The sequence below is a fragment of the Anopheles maculipalpis genome, chromosome 3RL (genome assembly GCF_943734695.1).
Source record: "Anopheles maculipalpis chromosome 3RL, idAnoMacuDA_375_x, whole genome shotgun sequence".
Classification (NCBI taxonomy): Eukaryota; Metazoa; Arthropoda; class Insecta; order Diptera; family Culicidae; genus Anopheles; species Anopheles maculipalpis.
The window spans coordinates 17,520,940-17,539,212 of NC_064872.1; the positions used below are offsets into that span (position 1 = coordinate 17,520,940).

Below are 18,273 nucleotides of genomic sequence, written 5' to 3' on the forward strand. Positions count from 1 at the left end.
GTGTCGGTATATGTGCGTGTGCATCGGTCAGTTTTTTGCGTGTGTGTGTGTTTGTGTACACGGGGCGTGAGTGTTTTTGCGTGCGCAAAAGATAAAGCACTGCAAGAGGGAGAGGAGAAGAAGAAAAAAAGGGAAAAGAATGCAAGAAAATACGGGAGAAAAGCCCGCAAAGCGCAAAACAGCTGGAACGGAAATCGCTTTCCGCGTTGGTAAAAAAATGTGTGGATCGGAAAAGTGTAAAGTTGGCACTGTGCTTTAAGTGATTTGTGTGTGAAAGAAACCCGTAGAAAGATAACCGGCCGATGTTCTTTCAAACATCAACTCCAATTTCGAATCGAAAAATGGAACAGGGAAGGTGATAATCCTGGCTCTGGAAGAAAAAAGCTACGCGTACTACGCGCGTCGTCACTAGCGTCGTCCGATATCCGGCCCTTTGGTGCGGTCCGTTGGTTCGTTTCGCTCCTGCCGTGGTCCTCCTTTCTGGGTAAATCGGGAATCATTTCGATCCCGTGTTTGCTTTGGAGATGATAATATGCTCCAAGCATCCCTTCCCGGAGAACGCCGGAACTCCGGAATGGGGAAGATAGTTTTAAAACAAGCGACAAGAAGGATACGTTTAGTTCGGTTTTGCGTTGTGCGTTTGAGAGAGTTTGTTTTGTATTTTCTTAACGGTTCGGTTCGGTTTATCACATCGTTCTATGCGTGGTGCATCACCCCGGCGGACTGTGTCAAGCGAGCAGGAAACGCGGCAGCCAAATAATCAATTTTTCGTTACCTCTGCAAAGATACCGCAAACTCGACCAGCAAACTATGAACGAAATAATCATCCTAAGCGAGGGTTACTCGAAGTACGAGGTGGAGGTCCCGAAGCCCGACGATCCGATGCTGGCCAACTGCACCTGCACCCTGATCAAAGGCCCCGATTGCAACGTCATCGTCGACACGATGACACCTTGGGATGGCGATCTGCTTTTGCAGCGTAAGTACTTGGAAGTACATTGGGAATTTATACAGTCATGGCCTTAACCATACTCTTCTCCAACTATAAGGAACTGTACGACAAGAAGAATCTCACATCAGCACATACAAGAAAACTCACAAGAAAAGATGGCCGGAAATTAAGAGTTTAGCGAGCTTTATTTATACGTCCCGTATCGTATCTTCGTGCTCTGATGGCCGGTTTCGAGCATTATTGGGCAAGAAGAAGCAAAAAAGCTCATTACCTCAACGGGCACCGTAGCGATGGGTGGGTGCAGAAAGCAGCCGTCTGAAATCGAATTGCCATTTGGACATTCTGAAGGGTTTTTTTCTCTTTATTTTGGCAACTACGCTACGGAGATAGACACTCGGCAGGGGTCAAGTGCGAGAAGCATTTTCACTTTCCTCTGGACCGGTTCCAACGGTCCCCGTATGAAGGTTTCGTATGTATGTATCTTCACATATGTGTGTGTGTGTGGTGGAAAATATAACCACTTTCCTTAATCTGTTCGGTCCTCTTGGTAAGAAACCTTCTTTTCGCTTCGCTCTCGATGTACTCGAACAGAAGAAGATACTTTAACGTGCTGTTCGCCGATACACAATGGCTCAATATCCTTTCGGTGCTTCACGATATTCACGAGTGCGCAGTTTTACTACGTCCATTGACTCGTCGGTGCTCGGTAGCTTGGATACAGAGGATTCAATTTTTTGTTTTGGCTCCATTCGAAAAACCCTTTCTTCGAGAACATTATGCGCTGGGTAATGATGCCGATGGAGACGCATGGTGGATACAGCTACACGCATTACAAGAACAAACGATTCGCAGAAGCGTTTGTGGCACTTGTAAACACATACACACACATGTATATGTGCACGATTGAAAGGAGTAAGTTTGGTGATGTGCTTCGAAGTGATGTTTCGATGCTGATAGCAAGCGAGCGAAGCCTTTTACCGAAGACAACTGTTTGAAATAGTTTTCCGTTTTCAAAGGGCAGTTTGGGGGTTGATTCGATTCGTGCGGGGGATACGACTTCACAAATCAGAAAGCAAGCGGTGCGGCCACCTTTTTGAAGTGAAAATGGAAAAGTGGGTTCTTTGGTTTCGTACACAGGTTTTCCCGCAAACCAATCAATTCCTGTCACGCGGTAGGGAAAAACGGGTGAAAGGAAGCCGGAGGAAAAAGGGACACCCGGAATGGATATAAAAGAGGGAGTGCTTTTGTGTATTCCCATCGTCTTTAAGGCGAAAAACTATCGTTAAGTAGTGAGAGAGCGCGGCAGATAGACGGGTAGTAAGACAGTGGAAAATCATTCGCCTTTCCAGGGAGTCGGATTCAGAATGGACTGGTGGGATTAGGAATGGAAACGAACGAACAGGGCACGGAGCAGTTAGAATAAAACATTCAAACGAGGGTTGAAAACTAAGCGTGAGAATGTGGTCGGTGTGTGTGTATGTTTGCGAGCTTGCGAACATTTCCGGAACGAGGTGAAACATCGGAAAAGCACGCAATGACGAGCAAGAAGTTCTGCAGCACCGTCATCCAAACAACCGACAAACACGGGAAACATTCAGCAGCAACAAAACGCTGATACGGTACGGTTTTAGAATCCCGTTTTCCCATCCCCCTACAGAACCACCTTTTTCCCTTGTTTCTTCATCGGAAACACGGTGTGGCTTACCGTGAGTTCGAGTCAGCGCTCGTTCCACTGCTGCTTGGTGAACTTTTGATTAAGCTTTTGTCGTTTTGCGCGTTTGGTGCGTTTCTTCTTTTTCGCTTTGGAGCTTAAACATACCGCAACGTACACACGCCACACGGTCACGATTTAGCTCGACCGCCTGCCGATGATGACGGTGGTCATTTGAATGGTTTGCCGTCGCTTGTTCTTCGCAAAGGCGACGGAACAGTTGAATGAAGTCGCGCGACCGCGACGGGTAAATTGTTTGCCCGAGGACGGTTGTACGATAGCGAATTTTTGGCGTTGGCGTTTTCTCGCAATCGCTTTTTTTTCTGCTTTTGCTCCAATTGCAAACGGTTTTAGAAGAAAGTTTTGTACGATGAAGGTTTTTTGTCCAATCGATGTGTACTACTTGTTAGATGATGGGAGAACGCAGTGTCCTAGGGAGGGTGGATGTAGACAAATATTATTTGCCAACCAGCCAGGCGGTACCGAGGCCCGGTTTTGGAATGGTTATTGGATGTGGATTTAGAAAATTTCGATACTTGGTTAACCGGTTGGGGGTGTGTGAAAGTTGTGATGCTATTTACACTCAATTTCACTGTTCAGTTTATAAGGTTTCTCTCAGTGGCTATGGCAATAATGTTCTCGATTTGCTTTTGTGTTGGGTTGGAAGAAATATGCAAAATTATGCAAGCAATTTATGTAGCTTAAGAGTAGCTTTTTAAAAATTAATGTCAAATAGAGTTTGTGCTTCTAGCTACTAGCTTCTAGCGATGAGAGTTTGGTAAAGAAATACATTTTAGGAATGTAACGAATAAATGGGGATGCGTGGAAAAACTCCGAAAAGAACGCCAGTTCTATGGAAAAATTGATAATTAAATCAAAATACACAATTGGTAAAGAAACAAACTATATGAAGGCTTGTTGAACATTTAACGATTGAAGTAAAACTTCACAACATTCAAATAACTTTCTTTTACCGTTGCCAATAGGCTCTGCCACCTAAAAATATAGTTTTTTTTTTAGTGGCTCTTTTCTTTTTGAAACTACAACCAAGAGTAGTAATGGGGCTACTCAAGGTCCTGCACTCTTCAAATGTAGTTGTCAAAGAATGTCATTTTTAGTAAAACTACGCTCCAGAAACGCTCTGCCGTAATATGATTTGATCCAAGTCAAGTGTGAATCAAAAGAGAATCGGCATTAACAAACAATGCTGCCAGTCATTGTGCTAGGCGGTTTATAAGATCGCTAATAATTGTCGGATGTCATTATCAATGGTGAAACTTCAAAGCAAACGATGACTTTTTCAGGCACTTTATATTAAATCAGTATGAATACGTCAAATTAGGGATTGTATGACATTCAAACGGTAGAGATATCTCTACGTCAAAGTGGAGGAAATTTTGATAAAAATAAGATGAACGTCTACAAGTGAGAAACATGCGCCTGTCCTTTTGACTACGTTGAAGAATAATACACACTACCCAAATAGCTTCCCAAAAAAGATCAGAAGATAAGATTAACAATTAAAGTATTTTTCAGTCAACTCGTAAGTTTCAACATTTCTTGCCATTTTTTGCATTCCCTACTTTTCCGTCAAATTAAATCAAATCTGTGACGCACTTTCCTAAGCACCCAATAAACTAGGAATCACCATCGATTCGATGCGAACCATTCAAGTTGAACGATATTTCAAAAAACAATTCCGTACAGTTCATTTAATTTTGCGCTCATTCTTTGTATTACCTTCCACGGTAACAGGCTGCCTTCTTCAAGTGACTGAGATAGGGAAACTGGGAAACGACCTAAAACGGTGCGACTATCGTATAGTGACGTTTTAAAAAGGAAAGCAAATGGACAAAAGCCGAGAAAATAACGTGCGCACAGCTTTTGCAGTGCAACACTAATTTAGAAAGTTTTTTCATTTCCATTTCGAAGAGAAAATAAAAAAACGAACTGTATCAGGCTACCGGAAGCGATGTTTTGTTCACAATTGATTGTGCGATATTTTAGCGCAAAAAAAACAGGTCACTGGTAGGAATCATTGCTCGCAGCATGATTGTGAAGTTGCGAAATAAATTGATCTCATCGCGTATCCGGTGCAAGGTGCCGGGGTCGGCGCTTAGAGCGCTTTCTGAGCTGCGTTTGACTTAGTGATATGTTTTTCGTTTTGCAATTGAGTAGAAATTGAGAAACAGTCACGTGATAGGAGCAAACTTGATTGATGAATTTCAGTTTTGGGGGGGTATAAAAAACTGGAAATTAAAAAAAAACACCCACACCTTAACAAGAAAAACGAATGAAATGGAAAATCGAGACGAAAAGCCACAACGGTTAAAGGGACATGCTCATGAACATTAATCATTCCCGACAATTTGGACCGACCTAGTAGAAGCAAAAACGCACTCGGGTTATGTAAATAAGGGATAAAAGTTCGATTCCGGGGGTTTCGAACAGCCAAACCAGTGCAGTAATGAACGATGAAACTCTCGCGAGAGTCACAAATAAAAATGGGAAACGATAGAAAGTTAGCTAAAACCAACCAACCAAACCGGCCGGAGAAGAAGCAAATTATTTTAGCATTTTGCTCGCTTTTTGCATCGCTATCAGTGCCTGGTCCACAGCCCCCTCGATTTCGATTGTCAATTCTGACCGAAGTCTAATAACTCTCGCTCACTTTCTCACTCTCTCTCTCTCTCCTACTGCCACATCCTCCAAACTTCATAATGATGCCAATCAAGCCAAACGAGGATTAATCTTCCGTCGGACCGTTTTTGCACATCGGACAATCGGATTGGAGAATCTCGCGGGAAAACTTTTCCATTCTATCTCTGTCGCTCGCTCGCTTGCTCAAAATCTCTTTATCTCTATCAACTCATACACCGGCTGCCCCGAAACGAAGAAACGTTACCACAATTAACTGGCTGGAACGACTTTCCACAAAGGGCAGGAGGAGGAACACGGAAGAAGCGTAACCTCTCACCGATGGTGCTTCCGGTTTCCGGGTAGGCGGGCGAGCACACTGGCACTGGACTGGACGTTAGTTTGGTAGTTTTCATAAAGTGGTTTTAGCAAACGGTCGGGAAGTTTTGCTTACCAACCCTGATCGCCTCTTTCCAGCACGCCTGGTCCTGATGTGTTTTCCCGCAGTACGAAAGTTCATTCGTGTTTCGGCCAGCCTCTAATCTGTACGTACTAACGGCACTGGGGAGAGGCCTTTTTTAGATACAACAGCGCTTTACACCAGAGCATGGAACTTGCACACTGATGCTGTGAATTCATGTGTGTGTGTTTCATGTGTGTTTAGTCAGTTTTTCGTCCGTCGGACCTGCAGGGGTTTATAGTTGATTTTGCTAGAATACCAGCTCTGGGTGCAATGATGCTGTGAAATAATTTCACGATGAAGAGGAGGTTTTTCCAGGAGAAAAAACATTAGTACCGCTAGTTATTGGGAACTGGAGTGGACCGACACAGCTGCGACGTTCTTAAAACGGCTGGACCGGCGTTCAAATCCCAGCCGGGTAATAACATGGTATTGGCAAGTCTAATAAGCCGTTAGATTCTAGCCGTTAGATGACCTAGAACCAGAGCTCGATTCCTGTCATTCTTTCCATCATCTGATGACTACCATTGTACGGTTTATAGTTAATACGGCGGCTAATGTGATGCTTGTTTACTTACCTATCATGCGCCACAACCTCTTTGAGCTCTCGGTCTGCTACAGAAATCGTTTCGCAGTAGATAAGATTCGTTCTGGAGTCTCGGTGGACGCATCCACACCATTACTCTCAGCTGGTAGCTGGTCATGCATTGTTTTTCGAAGCATATGGTGCCTAAAAAAAACCTTAGCATCTTCTCCTTGATTGCAGCTAAGTTTAGAGAGGCGAAAATAGTCTCTAAGACTCCAAGTCTCTATAAATAAACAAAAAAGAAAAAAAAAATTGCAGCTAAGAGGATTTTGACAGTTTTGTACAAGTTCCATATCTCGGAATCATGGATGTAAGTGGATGTAAGTGCATGGACTAAAGGTGTGTGAGAAGCAAGCATAAATATGCTCTAAAAACCTCAGCTCAAGATAGTTCAGTAATATACTTCCCTAAACAACCTTCCACAAATTGCAGGTTGTGTGCAATTATGTGCCAATATTGTGATATCAAATGAGACACTGGCAATTATCTGAAAACCCCTGTTTCATGATGTTTAGGATATCCCTCTCCATCTCTCGCTTACTTGCCCTGGTTTTAGCTGGCGAAGCAAAATGGCGATGTGCAATGTCGATTTGAATAATCTCCCATTTCGGCGTGGAGGCAGCAATGTTTTTAGAGCGCTGAACCAACCGCTCCCCAATCTGCAGTTGATGAGCGGGTGGCATTCTTTGCGAAAATGAGCCCCGGTATGTTGCTGCTGGTTTCTTGTGGTAGAAGTATGAAATTTTGATGAATATTCATCGCCCTCTAGCACGTGCCCTGCAGCGCTGGCAGACATGGTGTAGTGGATATTGCTGTAAACAGCAGACACACGACAAAAACAAAAAAACAGGAAAGAAGCAAAACACACTTTAAAGTGAACACACACACACACACACATACACACACACACACACACACCAGTGTATGAATATTTTTGCAATATTTCTTACACTGACGTTAAAGTGAACGGGGCTGGCCGCACCATTATTCATGGGCCCTGCAAAGGTGGAATGGTTGGTAATCTCGGTCAAAGCAAAAAGAAACAAAAATGGGAAAGAAACCCTCATTGCTACCGAAAAAGTTAGGCATTGTGTTTAAGGCAAATGCAAATTTGCAACATCCACTTTGTCTTCCATCGGCAACAAAGCACCTTTTCGAGCATGTCAGTTACAACCAATAAAAGGTACGGCTCCTTCAGGGCAGCTTTTCCTTTTGATCGATAATTTTAATTTGATGTCTTACATTTCAGATTCGTGTTGTGTTTCGTTTCGGTTTCGGGTGAGCGGATACACGAGCAAAAACCTGCCGGTGGAAAATATCCACTTCCCGAGGAAACAAAATCGCTTGGAAAGAAGCTTACGCCTGGAGGAAGCGGAGGAAGTTCTACAGAAGAACATTAACTTAGCAGCTCCGAGACATCGTCTAATCCCTTTTGATGTCCGATTATGAGGATTTACGAAGGCTTACGTTTTTCATTTCTATATCTTCATTCAATTTTCGTATCATTCTCGTACCACCATCGTTGTTGGGAAGATACGGATGCTTTTGTTACCTGCTGCACACTCTTCGGTATCACCGGATCTATTGAAAGAAAGGAGCTCAGGTCGGATACAGTGTGCTGCTGGCAAAATCCGGAAGGGATCCAGATTTAAAGGACCACTGCATCACTCTGTGGCAATAGTTTATTGGCCTCCGTAGGAAAGTGGTGGAAAAGCGCAAGGGCAAAAAGATGGGAGGAAACCTCGTGACCGATTCCAGAGCATCACGATGAAACCACAACATTCGGGTCATCGGGATTGAGATGGTGGTGTCTGTGTACTGTGTGTACTTCGCCTCCGGAATGCGGTGTTAGTCGTACCGAAGCACTCACGAAACCCGACCCGAGCGTGTTCGTCCTTTTCGGTGGTGTTACTGCGAGGAAAAACGGAAAATGGGCTTTCGGTGCAGTGGTATGGGTGAGAGACCACACACCGTTCCCCACACACTGGGAAGCGAGTATGAACATGGAGTTGTTTTAGGCTCTAGAAAGGCTTCACTGCCATGAGTGAACGGGTGTCTGTATATGTGTGTGGGAAAAGAGGGAATGAAAACTGCAGCACCAATGTGAGGGTTTCCCTCGGCATTCCCTTAACTAAGTGGAGAATCAGGAGATGAATGTAGTTATTGATTATTATAAGCCAGCCAACAAGGACGGGGAAACAGCATCCAAAAGGGTTGGCGGAGAGGCTTAAGGAAACGTATGGTACAGTTTCGCACACACTCAAACACAAAAAGGTTCCGTAAAAACCCGAGAACCGTAATCTGCGAGCCGACGGATACGTGACCACCGAAGACATTCGCTGCTTGGGAATGCCGTCGTCCTGTTTTCCACCGCCTTGTTCATGGTTCCGCCTGCAAGGTGGTTGTGGTGGTAATAAAAAACAACGGGAGCAAGATGGTGGTGGCTTCAACGTGCAAGATACGGCAATTGTGCGATTTATGCGCTTTTGTTGTTTGTTCTTCTCCTCCGACACCTAACTCGTTGTGGAGGCATCGGATCGCACCCGGGGATTGGTGTTAGGAAGGAAAAAGGGAAACACGTGGGTTCATAATCGAACGATTCTCCCTGCCCAGCTTTGCGGGTGGTTGCTAGGTACCGCCGGGAAGGTGATAAAACCTCCCTTCAATTCCACCACACTGGCAAATCCACAGCAGATCGGGAAGCTGAGACTTTCGGGACGAGAAAATCAATAGCATACGAGAGAGAGAGAGAGAGAAAGAGAGGCCCGAGAGCGTACCAGAGCGTTTGGAATGACGATTTGTCGTATGATACCTTTTTCTGTCATTTCTGTGTCATTTTCCAAAGATTGTAAGAAACACTTCCGGGTGCCGGCGAAAGTCTGGTCCAGATCGCATGTCATGTGTGACGCATGATGATGGTGATGCATCATCAAAAGATTCTGGAAGATCTATTATCGGCAGGCAGAAGAGGGAAGCTGTGCAAACAGCGGTAGAAGAACAGGAAGGATTCGGAGTTATCTTTGAGGTTTTTGTTGTAGCGAGAAGCGCCACACAAAAGCTGTACAAAGTGTATCACATTTCTCATCGTTTTGTACCATCTGTCAGTCGCTGGTGTCCAATTGTACTTCACCCTGCTGGTCTGACAGTGTTTTCGTGCAGTTCGTACGTATACTTCTGCGCTCTAGAAGGTCTCACCGACATGCACCAAGTGTCTGATTGCTGTCTAACTTATTTTTCTCTTTTACTTTCTTGCCTTTATTTTCCCATGTCTCTTCACACGATGATAAATGCGTTCGTGGACGATGCGCGCGCGTTTGAACAACCAGGACTGCAGGAGCATCAGCTGCATCCGGACGACATCGACTACGTCGTGAGCACACATGGACATTCCGACCATCTGGGGAATAATAACCTTTTCCTGCGGGCGAAGCGGCACATCGTTGGCACTAATATTTCCCACCGGAATCGTTACTACGTCCATGATTTCGACGCCGGTAAGTAGCTGGGCTGGGTTGGCACGGGGAGAGGGGGTTGCTTTTTTGTTGTTGCAGAAGAACTGTCCCACAAGAAGGTTCAGGTCCCGATTTCGTTAGCAAAATGCCGTCCCTGTTTGTATCGCTTTTTCCCCCTAGAACTTGGCAGAGCTCATTGGTTTGATGTGTCTAGCTTGGTGGATGATTCCCGGATGGACTTGATTGTTTGACATTAAGACAACGAACCATCCGCAGCCGACTGTGCAAACGGGCAGACGAAGCACGTTGGCAAGGAAGGGACATCCGACAGCAAAATCATGTTCATTTCAAAGCGGTTCCAATTCCTGCATGCGTTTGCTGTAGTAAGTGACGCTCTTGGGATCATGGATCCGTCGTCTTTCAGCGTTAACGGTGAAGCTGGTATCGTTGTCCGAAATTGATACCGTTTTAGCAAAATCTTTCGCCCATTGCAAAGCCCAGACGAGAGCGACTCAGAAGAGATGAAGACGATAATGATGATCTTGGGTGTTTTCGTCGTACGGTTTCGGGGGATTCAAGAGCGAAGACGACGGTGTTGGTGGCGACGTGCGACATAAACTTATTTACCGAAATAAATAAACAGAAAATTGACACGTCACCAGCAGCGAGCGAGAGACTGTGCCAGTGCGCCGATGGACTGCAAGGAAAAAGGCTCTTCCCCAGCCCAATACCGCCCCCAACACTCACGAGGGGGCAATGTCGTGGGATTTTGGGCACTAACGAATGCGAAAAATCAAGTCGAAATTAGATCACCCTCTTATAACCTACCGTCGCCACAGCAAACGGCACAATCTGCCAAGCCGCTACGGATGTGCCGTTCCGGTCGCGATTTAGCCGGCAACGTGAGCTTTGGGGATGGGTAGATTCGTTCGTTCTTGGGACCTTCCCGTGTCGGATCATGGGGAAAAGATGTATCATTTTTCGCCCTGGTGGCCTTATTGGCGTGGGGCTTGTTTTTGCCTTCTGCCGAGTGTAAGCGCAAGCGAAGAAGAAACACCCCGCGTGTACCCTGTGTAGGACGTCTTTTGGGCGAGCTGTGGAATTTTATTTTCTTCGCCTCATTTCGCCCGGTGACATTCTTGAGCGGGTGCCAGGTTTTTTTCTTTTCTTTTCGGAGTCCGTTGCTATTTTCTTGCCGTCGGAATTTGTTCCCGATCAGCGTGCCAATTCCAGGCGGTGGTTCCTCGTTTTTTTTGTGCATGATCGACTCTCGCATGCTCGTTACTCATGGGTGGGGGATGTGGGAGAGTTTTCGCCTCTTTTCCGGCCGAGTTGTAGTTTGACCTGAGCTTACTTTTCCGGCTGGTTGCAGCTATCACAAACCACAAGATGTACGGCCTTGTAGCGTCATACGCGTGCACGTGCGTGTGTGTGTGTGTATACACAAGAGGCAATTTAGTCGCCATGGTGGTGTTTGATTGGTCTTGAAGAAATACCTTACGGTTGAATTCCGAATTCCTGGTAGCTCGGTTTCGCAATAAATTTATTTCCTTCGTGGAAACCATTTTGATATCTGGAGCTAACTTCCAGGAATATGTTGGAATCGTGCGTTATGAGTTTCCCTTTGTCGGGGGACTATTTTCGTCAGGGTTTTGAGAGACAAAAGAAATAGGACATTATTTAGAGATTGGGCTGAGTAGGACATTTCCTGCAGCTATGCAATTGGTGTGTTTTGTTTTTTTGGAGCTTCTTTCATGTTCCGAAGAATTTTTCTGAATTTGAAGGTTCTCCTGAATCCTAAATAAAATAAATCCTAACAAACGATCCTAAATTCTCCTAATCCTACCCGTATCCTTGACGATATAAAAAGCAAATTCCATACCTTCAGACGCTTACAGTTACTAATCGACTGGACTCCCTTTGAACATCCCAAAAATCGATAATTTTAATTCAACTCATAACTTGAAACTACTACTTTACCGTTTACCATTTTCGGCTCACTTAACATTCGCGTTATGGCAGAGCATGAATGAACGGAATGTGTTTCGCCGCGGATCGCCCGCTCTCGGGCATGCTCTCGTGTACCGTGACTGCGTCAGATAGTGCGGTTGTACACTGCGGAAAATGATACGGGACACAGGTACGGCGGTGTCTCATAAAACCTCCGCCCTGGCACAAAACCCATACTCCCAAAACCCGTAGCGCAAATTAATGGTACGATCCTGATACAGATTCGGTGCTGCCAGTGCCCGAGTTCCGTTTTGTTTGCTTTATGAATCCTGCCCTGGATGGTGGTGATGCTGCTGCTGGGTGCTACTCCTGAAGACTTTTCAATTACGGTTGGCGGTGCGGAAGTGGAAGTTGGGAAGTTTAAGGTATTTTTTAAACTTCTTTGTGCTACGGGTGTTACGGTTCTTCTGTCGGGTGTGTTTGTTTGCCGAAGTCTTTTGTGTCTGTGTGTGCGATTGGGAATGTTGGCAAGGTTTGGGGATGTGATTTTTATTTTTGCAGCATCACTACCACCATCAACGCGATAATGGCTGCCGCGGTAAAGGAAGTCAAAGATTGAGATGCCAGAGTATATACACTGACGCTCTGCGTATGCTTATTAACTTTTCCATTGTGATGTTTTGTCTTCTGTGTGCCATCAAAAAGACGGCAGGCAAATCAAAAGAAAAGCGCAATCGATGCCACCGTAGGACGGCGCCTTTGTCTGCATCGCACGCGGTGAATATCCTTCAGGAACGCGTTTCGCGATTCTTTTCATTTTCGTCACCATCGTCTAGAAACAATACAGGCGATATAGAGACTGTTTGTGAACCGGTCGGTTGACTGGTGGCGCTTACTGTCGTGAAAAGGATTTAGATAAAATTTTATGAAAACGTTCGCCTGGAACACTGCGCACACATTGCTGCTTTTGTTTTTGTTACGACGAAACATTACCAGGCGATACAGTTCGTTGCGATCTTTTTTTTTTTTTTTGTTGCGGGGTGATCGCAAAACCATTTTTCGGCTCGCTTACTGATAGCAAAAACAAGCATCCTTCACAGTCTTTTCCAGTTCGTTTACGGCGAGTTTGCGAGAGCGGTGGCCCTATGCTTTACGGAGGCAGTTTCTGGGAAAAGTGAAGACAATGGTATGTTTCACCCACTTACTTTTTATCGCAACAAAAACGCAACAGAGTGCGAACGTGTCAAACAAGCTTGATTAGGGTGACTCAGAGAAATTTGGGGAGGTTTGTTGTGTGTATGTTCGCTTTTTTAGCGTGATAATAAATAGCAAACTGAAAAAGCAATGGGATGGGGTGCGATATTCGAAAATTTTCATGAAAATTGACCACTTAAATGTGATCACACAATGTTGTGCGGTTGGATAAGATACGGTAGATTGAAACCAAACGAGACGATGCAGTGAAGGTGCGTCGTGGAGATATTGTATTTTCGCATCGTGAAGGATACAACGCTTTATACATTGATAACATTTTGCACCTTGAAAGAAATCGTTTTAGAGGGAATGCAACTTAATATTAGCATCATTTCATTTTCAACTGTTAGTGTAGGCTCATCCCACTTTTTCCCGGAAATTTCTTTCTTGTTCTCCTATTCTGATAAGGAGTTCGGAACCCTACAAAGCTTAAAACAACGAGGTTTCTTCGCAGACTAAAGGAAACTGCTTCAGCATCTGCTATCACTCAATCGAGGATATTTCTGGGAACATTTTAATCACTTGTCGCCTTATAATCCCAAATTAATATTTCATAGAAGAATTTCCAGCTCTTTGTCATTCCGTTCAACTCACATCCTACGTCAAGCAGCATTGTTCGCTTTACCATAGTGAAGGTAATAACAACCCAAACAATAAATATCAAATGTTTCCAATATGCTTTTTCTGGCAACTCAAACCTCCCAGCACTCGTTTCTCTTCGTTAGCTCCTTTGTGTGTGTGACGTGTGCGTTTCCGCCATTCCTTTATCTTGATTATAAAGCGAACGGATCGCGGATCACGTGTACTTAACTCGCTCGAGTGTTACGCCGGTTCGCTGTTCGCCAATTCTTGGCACAGAAAGAGTTGAATGCAATTTTGATTTGAGAGCTTGCGTTCCCTGGCAACAATGTGTGTGTGTGCACCACGACACAAAATAACGAAAGGGCGTTGTTTTGTGTGCTTTCGAAAGGGACGACGAAAACAACGACAAAAAAGCGAGCGCGCGTAAAGAAATATCTGACATCCGGTAGGTGTTTCCGTTTCGTTGCCAACTGCACTCTGACGGCGCTGTGATCGTTTCGCTGTGATGACGTCTCTGTCACTGTCAAGTTAAAAAATCACGCAGTTGCTAGGATTCGCTGTAATTTCATCTGCGCTGCGGTGTACCCGGGTACTTGTATGTGTGTGTGTGTGTGTTTGACTGTGTGTCGCGATTTGTGCGATACACACGTAAGTCGGCACGTATTTGCTCGTGGTAAGATTTTCCATGTCCCTGTCCTCATCCATCCATCCATCCAGTGACAGCAGCAGCAGCAGCAGCATCAGCAGGAGGGATTTTGATTTCCGCCACACCGTGCACATTGGGGCGACGGTGTGAGACGCTTCGGAAGAGGAAAATTTGAGCGAGTAACATGATGATAGTAGGTACTTTGGGCCCGCCGCCATTGCTTAAGCTGCCACTTGGTTGTTGCAGAGCAACCATGACCGAGGGACGATTCGGTGGCGTTGCACGGTACGGCCGGAAAGCTATCAGAAACAGTGTGAAATTCCACACTCATCCGCCTGCCCGTGACTCATCCGTTCGCTTTCCTCCGCACCCCATAGAGACGAACCCTCGCTGGTGTCCCAGGGATCCAGGCTGATCCGGCTTTTCTTTTTTGACGAGACAGCTTCGAATCCATATCACGCTGTGTGGTACCGCACGACGTGACATTTCCATAATCGAGTTGCCTTTAACTGAGAGCGGAACACATACAGGCATCGGGAAACAGTTGACGGATATGGGCTTCATCCCTCCGGTTAGCTGTCTTTCCCGTCTGGAGTCCCACTTTTGTACTGTTCGTTTCCTGGAAAAAAAAAGCGGAAGGTGTTTCCACATAACTGGCCTCCCTGTTTCCCGAGCGGAAGGCAAAAAATAGAGAGCAACAAAAAGGAAAATGAGCGAAGGAAAATCTTTTGTTGTTCATTGTACCCAAGCGATCTCTCGCAGCATTTTGCGTCACGGATCGATGTTTTTTGTTGTTGTGTTTGTCCCACGCGCTCCATGGATGGAAGCATGGTTGGGGTGTTGCGACAGTGAAGGAAACTAAAATTCAATTTCGCAAGGTTTGTGGCGACGGTAATATCCTGTGTGCGACGAAAGGCATACCACATATGGATTGTGCTCTTCGCCTCTCCTCTCCTGCTAGCGGTGAACAAATGAACCAACATTGCCGACATGAGTTTGAGTCGATCAAAACGGTTCCGGAGGGAGGATGGACAACGTTCGTAGCGTGGGAGACAATATCTCGTCCCGAGTCCAACTTTCATCAAGACGGTTATGAGTTCATCGTTCATTTTTTTTTTGTGTGCTCCTCGGGGGGAAGCGACCTGCTTTACTCGATGATGCCAGTCCTGCTGCTGGCAGTCTTAAGCCGAAGCCATTTGTTACTGAGGGATGCCACAAAATGGAGACTTCCTTTGGCCAGCGCTTGGTAGGAGACTGAGACACTCGAACCAGAGGGAGTTCCGGAAGATCTCCGTTCGGACTAACTTTTACCGGATGTAGGTCCTGTTATCGTTCCAGTGACCGGAACCTCATTTGAAGTGATTCTTGCGATGGGTTCCTCCGAAGCGCTACACACATACACACAGGGTGGCGCTTTTGTCTCTTCTTTTGGCGGTGTGACCAGATCCCAGGACAATTTTAATATCACCACACCTCAGGCATTCGAGGGGGCTGCTTCGGCTCGGTTCAAGTGTTTCGTTAAACAGGTTTTGTGAGTTTTTTTTTTACTATTCTTCACACATCTCCCACTGTGCTAATGTCCACAGGGGAACGAACTTGATGGAAAGACATACATACATACACACACGCACACACGCGCGCGCACACATCTGCTGGTGGGTAATATTATTTCCTCCGGTGGGCGGAAATTCGATTTCTACTGCGAACGTATCTCGCGCAGCCTCCGGTGACGTTAAAGCGAGACATGTGTCTTTTGCGAGCTTCCCTGATTCCATATGGGGTGGCGCTTTGCCGAAATTTTCACCACGTTACACCTGGTGGGGCTGGAGATGCATGAGGCACAATATAGGCACAATTTTCCTGATGATAATAACTGCCATTAGCGGGAATTGTAATTGTCGGTTAGGTAGATGCGTATTATGGTCGTTCTGTACCTACAGTTGCCTCCATCCGGAAAGGATCAACTGACAATTTTGTTGGTGAAAAGAGGTTTTATAGTTTATTAATCCAGCAATGGTTGGAAATCTATGTACTAATTGACCAATAACTACTTCCAGATTTCTCTAACTAGTTATGAAGAAAACAAAAATCTTACATTAGTCTAAAAAGGACAGAAATGGGCCAGCAATTATTCAATATTTACAAGATACAATCATTCCCATTGGATTATTGGGGTGGCCCGTAGGTATTGGCGACTTCGGCGCCGGTCTTCAAACCACAGTACCGGGGTTTAAATCCCACCCGGACCGCCCTAGAATGTTCGTTAAGCTCAGAAGAAGAATAATAATTGAATCCCATTAATGCTTTGGTAACATTTCCACGATGTTCCATATTGCAAGAGTACAACTGTGCTTTTTTATTGAGAAAATTCGTCCACCTTTTACGCCATGAAAGATGCCAACGTCAACTTCAAATTACAACTTCCACCGCCGCACAGTGCTCGTTCACGAAACGTTAAATCGTTCCTTTTAAAGCAAATGTTTATGAACCTTTCCGGCAAATTAACTTTTATCAGTCGATTAGCGAATTGGCACCGTGTGGGCAGAGTTCCAACGAAATCTCAGGGAACTTTCATTTAGATCATTAAATTTCCCTTCCCGGTCGGTCAATGCCGTTCCGGCCGTTATCAAAACCTTGAATTACCTGATATTTTAGATCACTTCCGTTACCGCTTTACCGGTCTCTCTCGCCCTTTAGGACGCACCGATTGTGCTTCAAAGGCTCTCGAAAAACAAAAGAGAGAGAAAAAAAGCATAAAATCATTCGGAAATCTCATTTTCTTTCTACTTACCCGCGAAGTTATTGGAAAATCTCATCTAAAATGCGCTACCAAAAAACGGAAAGCAGACATTAAAATCATCATTTATTCCAATTTTTTTTGCAGTGCGCCTCTCATAATGCGATATACTTTGTTCGCTCTTCTTGCTTTCTTGCTGTTTCCACCTCCCGGGACACCCGGGCGCAACACCTGCGTAATGCGGTGTATTGCAGGGTGGTAGCGGTTGTGTGGTTGGCCCCATCCTATCGCCCTCTCGCATCTTGATTTGCAACCGAAAATTTATTCCTTCTGGGCTGGTGGGCGCTCATCCAGCTGGCAAGTGGCTCTTGGGTTTTTTCCACTTTTCGATTGGCAAATGGCGCGAATGAATCGGTCACGGAATTTGGTGGAGTTTGCTGATGAAAGTGGCAGTAAAGAATACTTATAAAGACACTTGGGATGAAAAGACGGGGGGGGGGGAACACAAACGTACAGCGTGAAGAAAAATCGTTGCGGCTTAAAAAATGGTGACTTTATGAATTTTTCAAGTCATATTTCAAAACCCGAGCTTTACAAAAGCGAAACGAATCCCTTTTTCTGCTGCCGCTGATCTCCTGCTGATTGTAGGTGCTGCTTACTTTCATGCCCCATGTTTGCTCCATCATAGCTGTCTACTTGAGGGAGAGAGGTCCTTTAGCCGGGCCAGTTTATTCTGTCCCCTTTATCGTTTGCGAAGACAATAAGAGAAGTTTTTCCAACGGCTTTGTTTCGCTGGCTAGCTGTTTGTGAAAATATTTCTTTTCGATGACAGGCGCGAGAAGGCCTAGCTACCTTAATTAAGACACACATACACACAGAAAAGAATCTTCCTTCTGTGATGAAGGCTGATTGCTGTCTGCTTACTTGCCCGGTGAAAAAGTTATTTCAAACATCCGATCCCAGCATTCGAAATCGGCGTACGGTTCCGTGTTTCTGTTGTGCTTTTTGATTAAGGGTAAAGGCTTTGAGTTAAGATTGTTTTCCATTTTCTTGTCGCTTTGTTTGGTGTATTAGACCCCAAAAAACATCCAGCTGATGCTGCCCCTTTGGCCGAGAAGTTTGTATTGTTGACGCTAACTTTTGCAGAGTGTCTTCGGCGATGCATGCTGCCGCCGTTTTGCTTAAGCATAAAGGTCACGAACGTGGCGTTCGTTTGTTCGCGTCAACCCAGAAATCCTCTCAGAATTCAGACTCTTGCCCCGAGAAAAAGGAAAAACAGAAACGAACCGAATCCAAACCAAGTCAG

At 45.2% G+C, this 18,273-nt stretch overlaps 1 protein-coding gene across 1 annotated transcript in view; it reads left to right on the forward strand.

The window, feature by feature from the left end:
- Positions 1-804: 804 nt before the first annotated feature.
- LOC126565326 (metallo-beta-lactamase domain-containing protein 1) overlaps positions 805-18,273 on the forward strand; it is a 55,471-nt gene continuing 38,002 nt past the window's right edge. The window contains exons 1-2 of the mRNA XM_050222498.1: positions 805-979; positions 9,673-9,840. Coding sequence (XP_050078455.1) covers positions 811-979; positions 9,673-9,840 — 337 coding nt within the window. The 5' untranslated portion in view covers positions 805-810. The remainder of the gene's footprint in view (positions 980-9,672; positions 9,841-18,273) is intronic.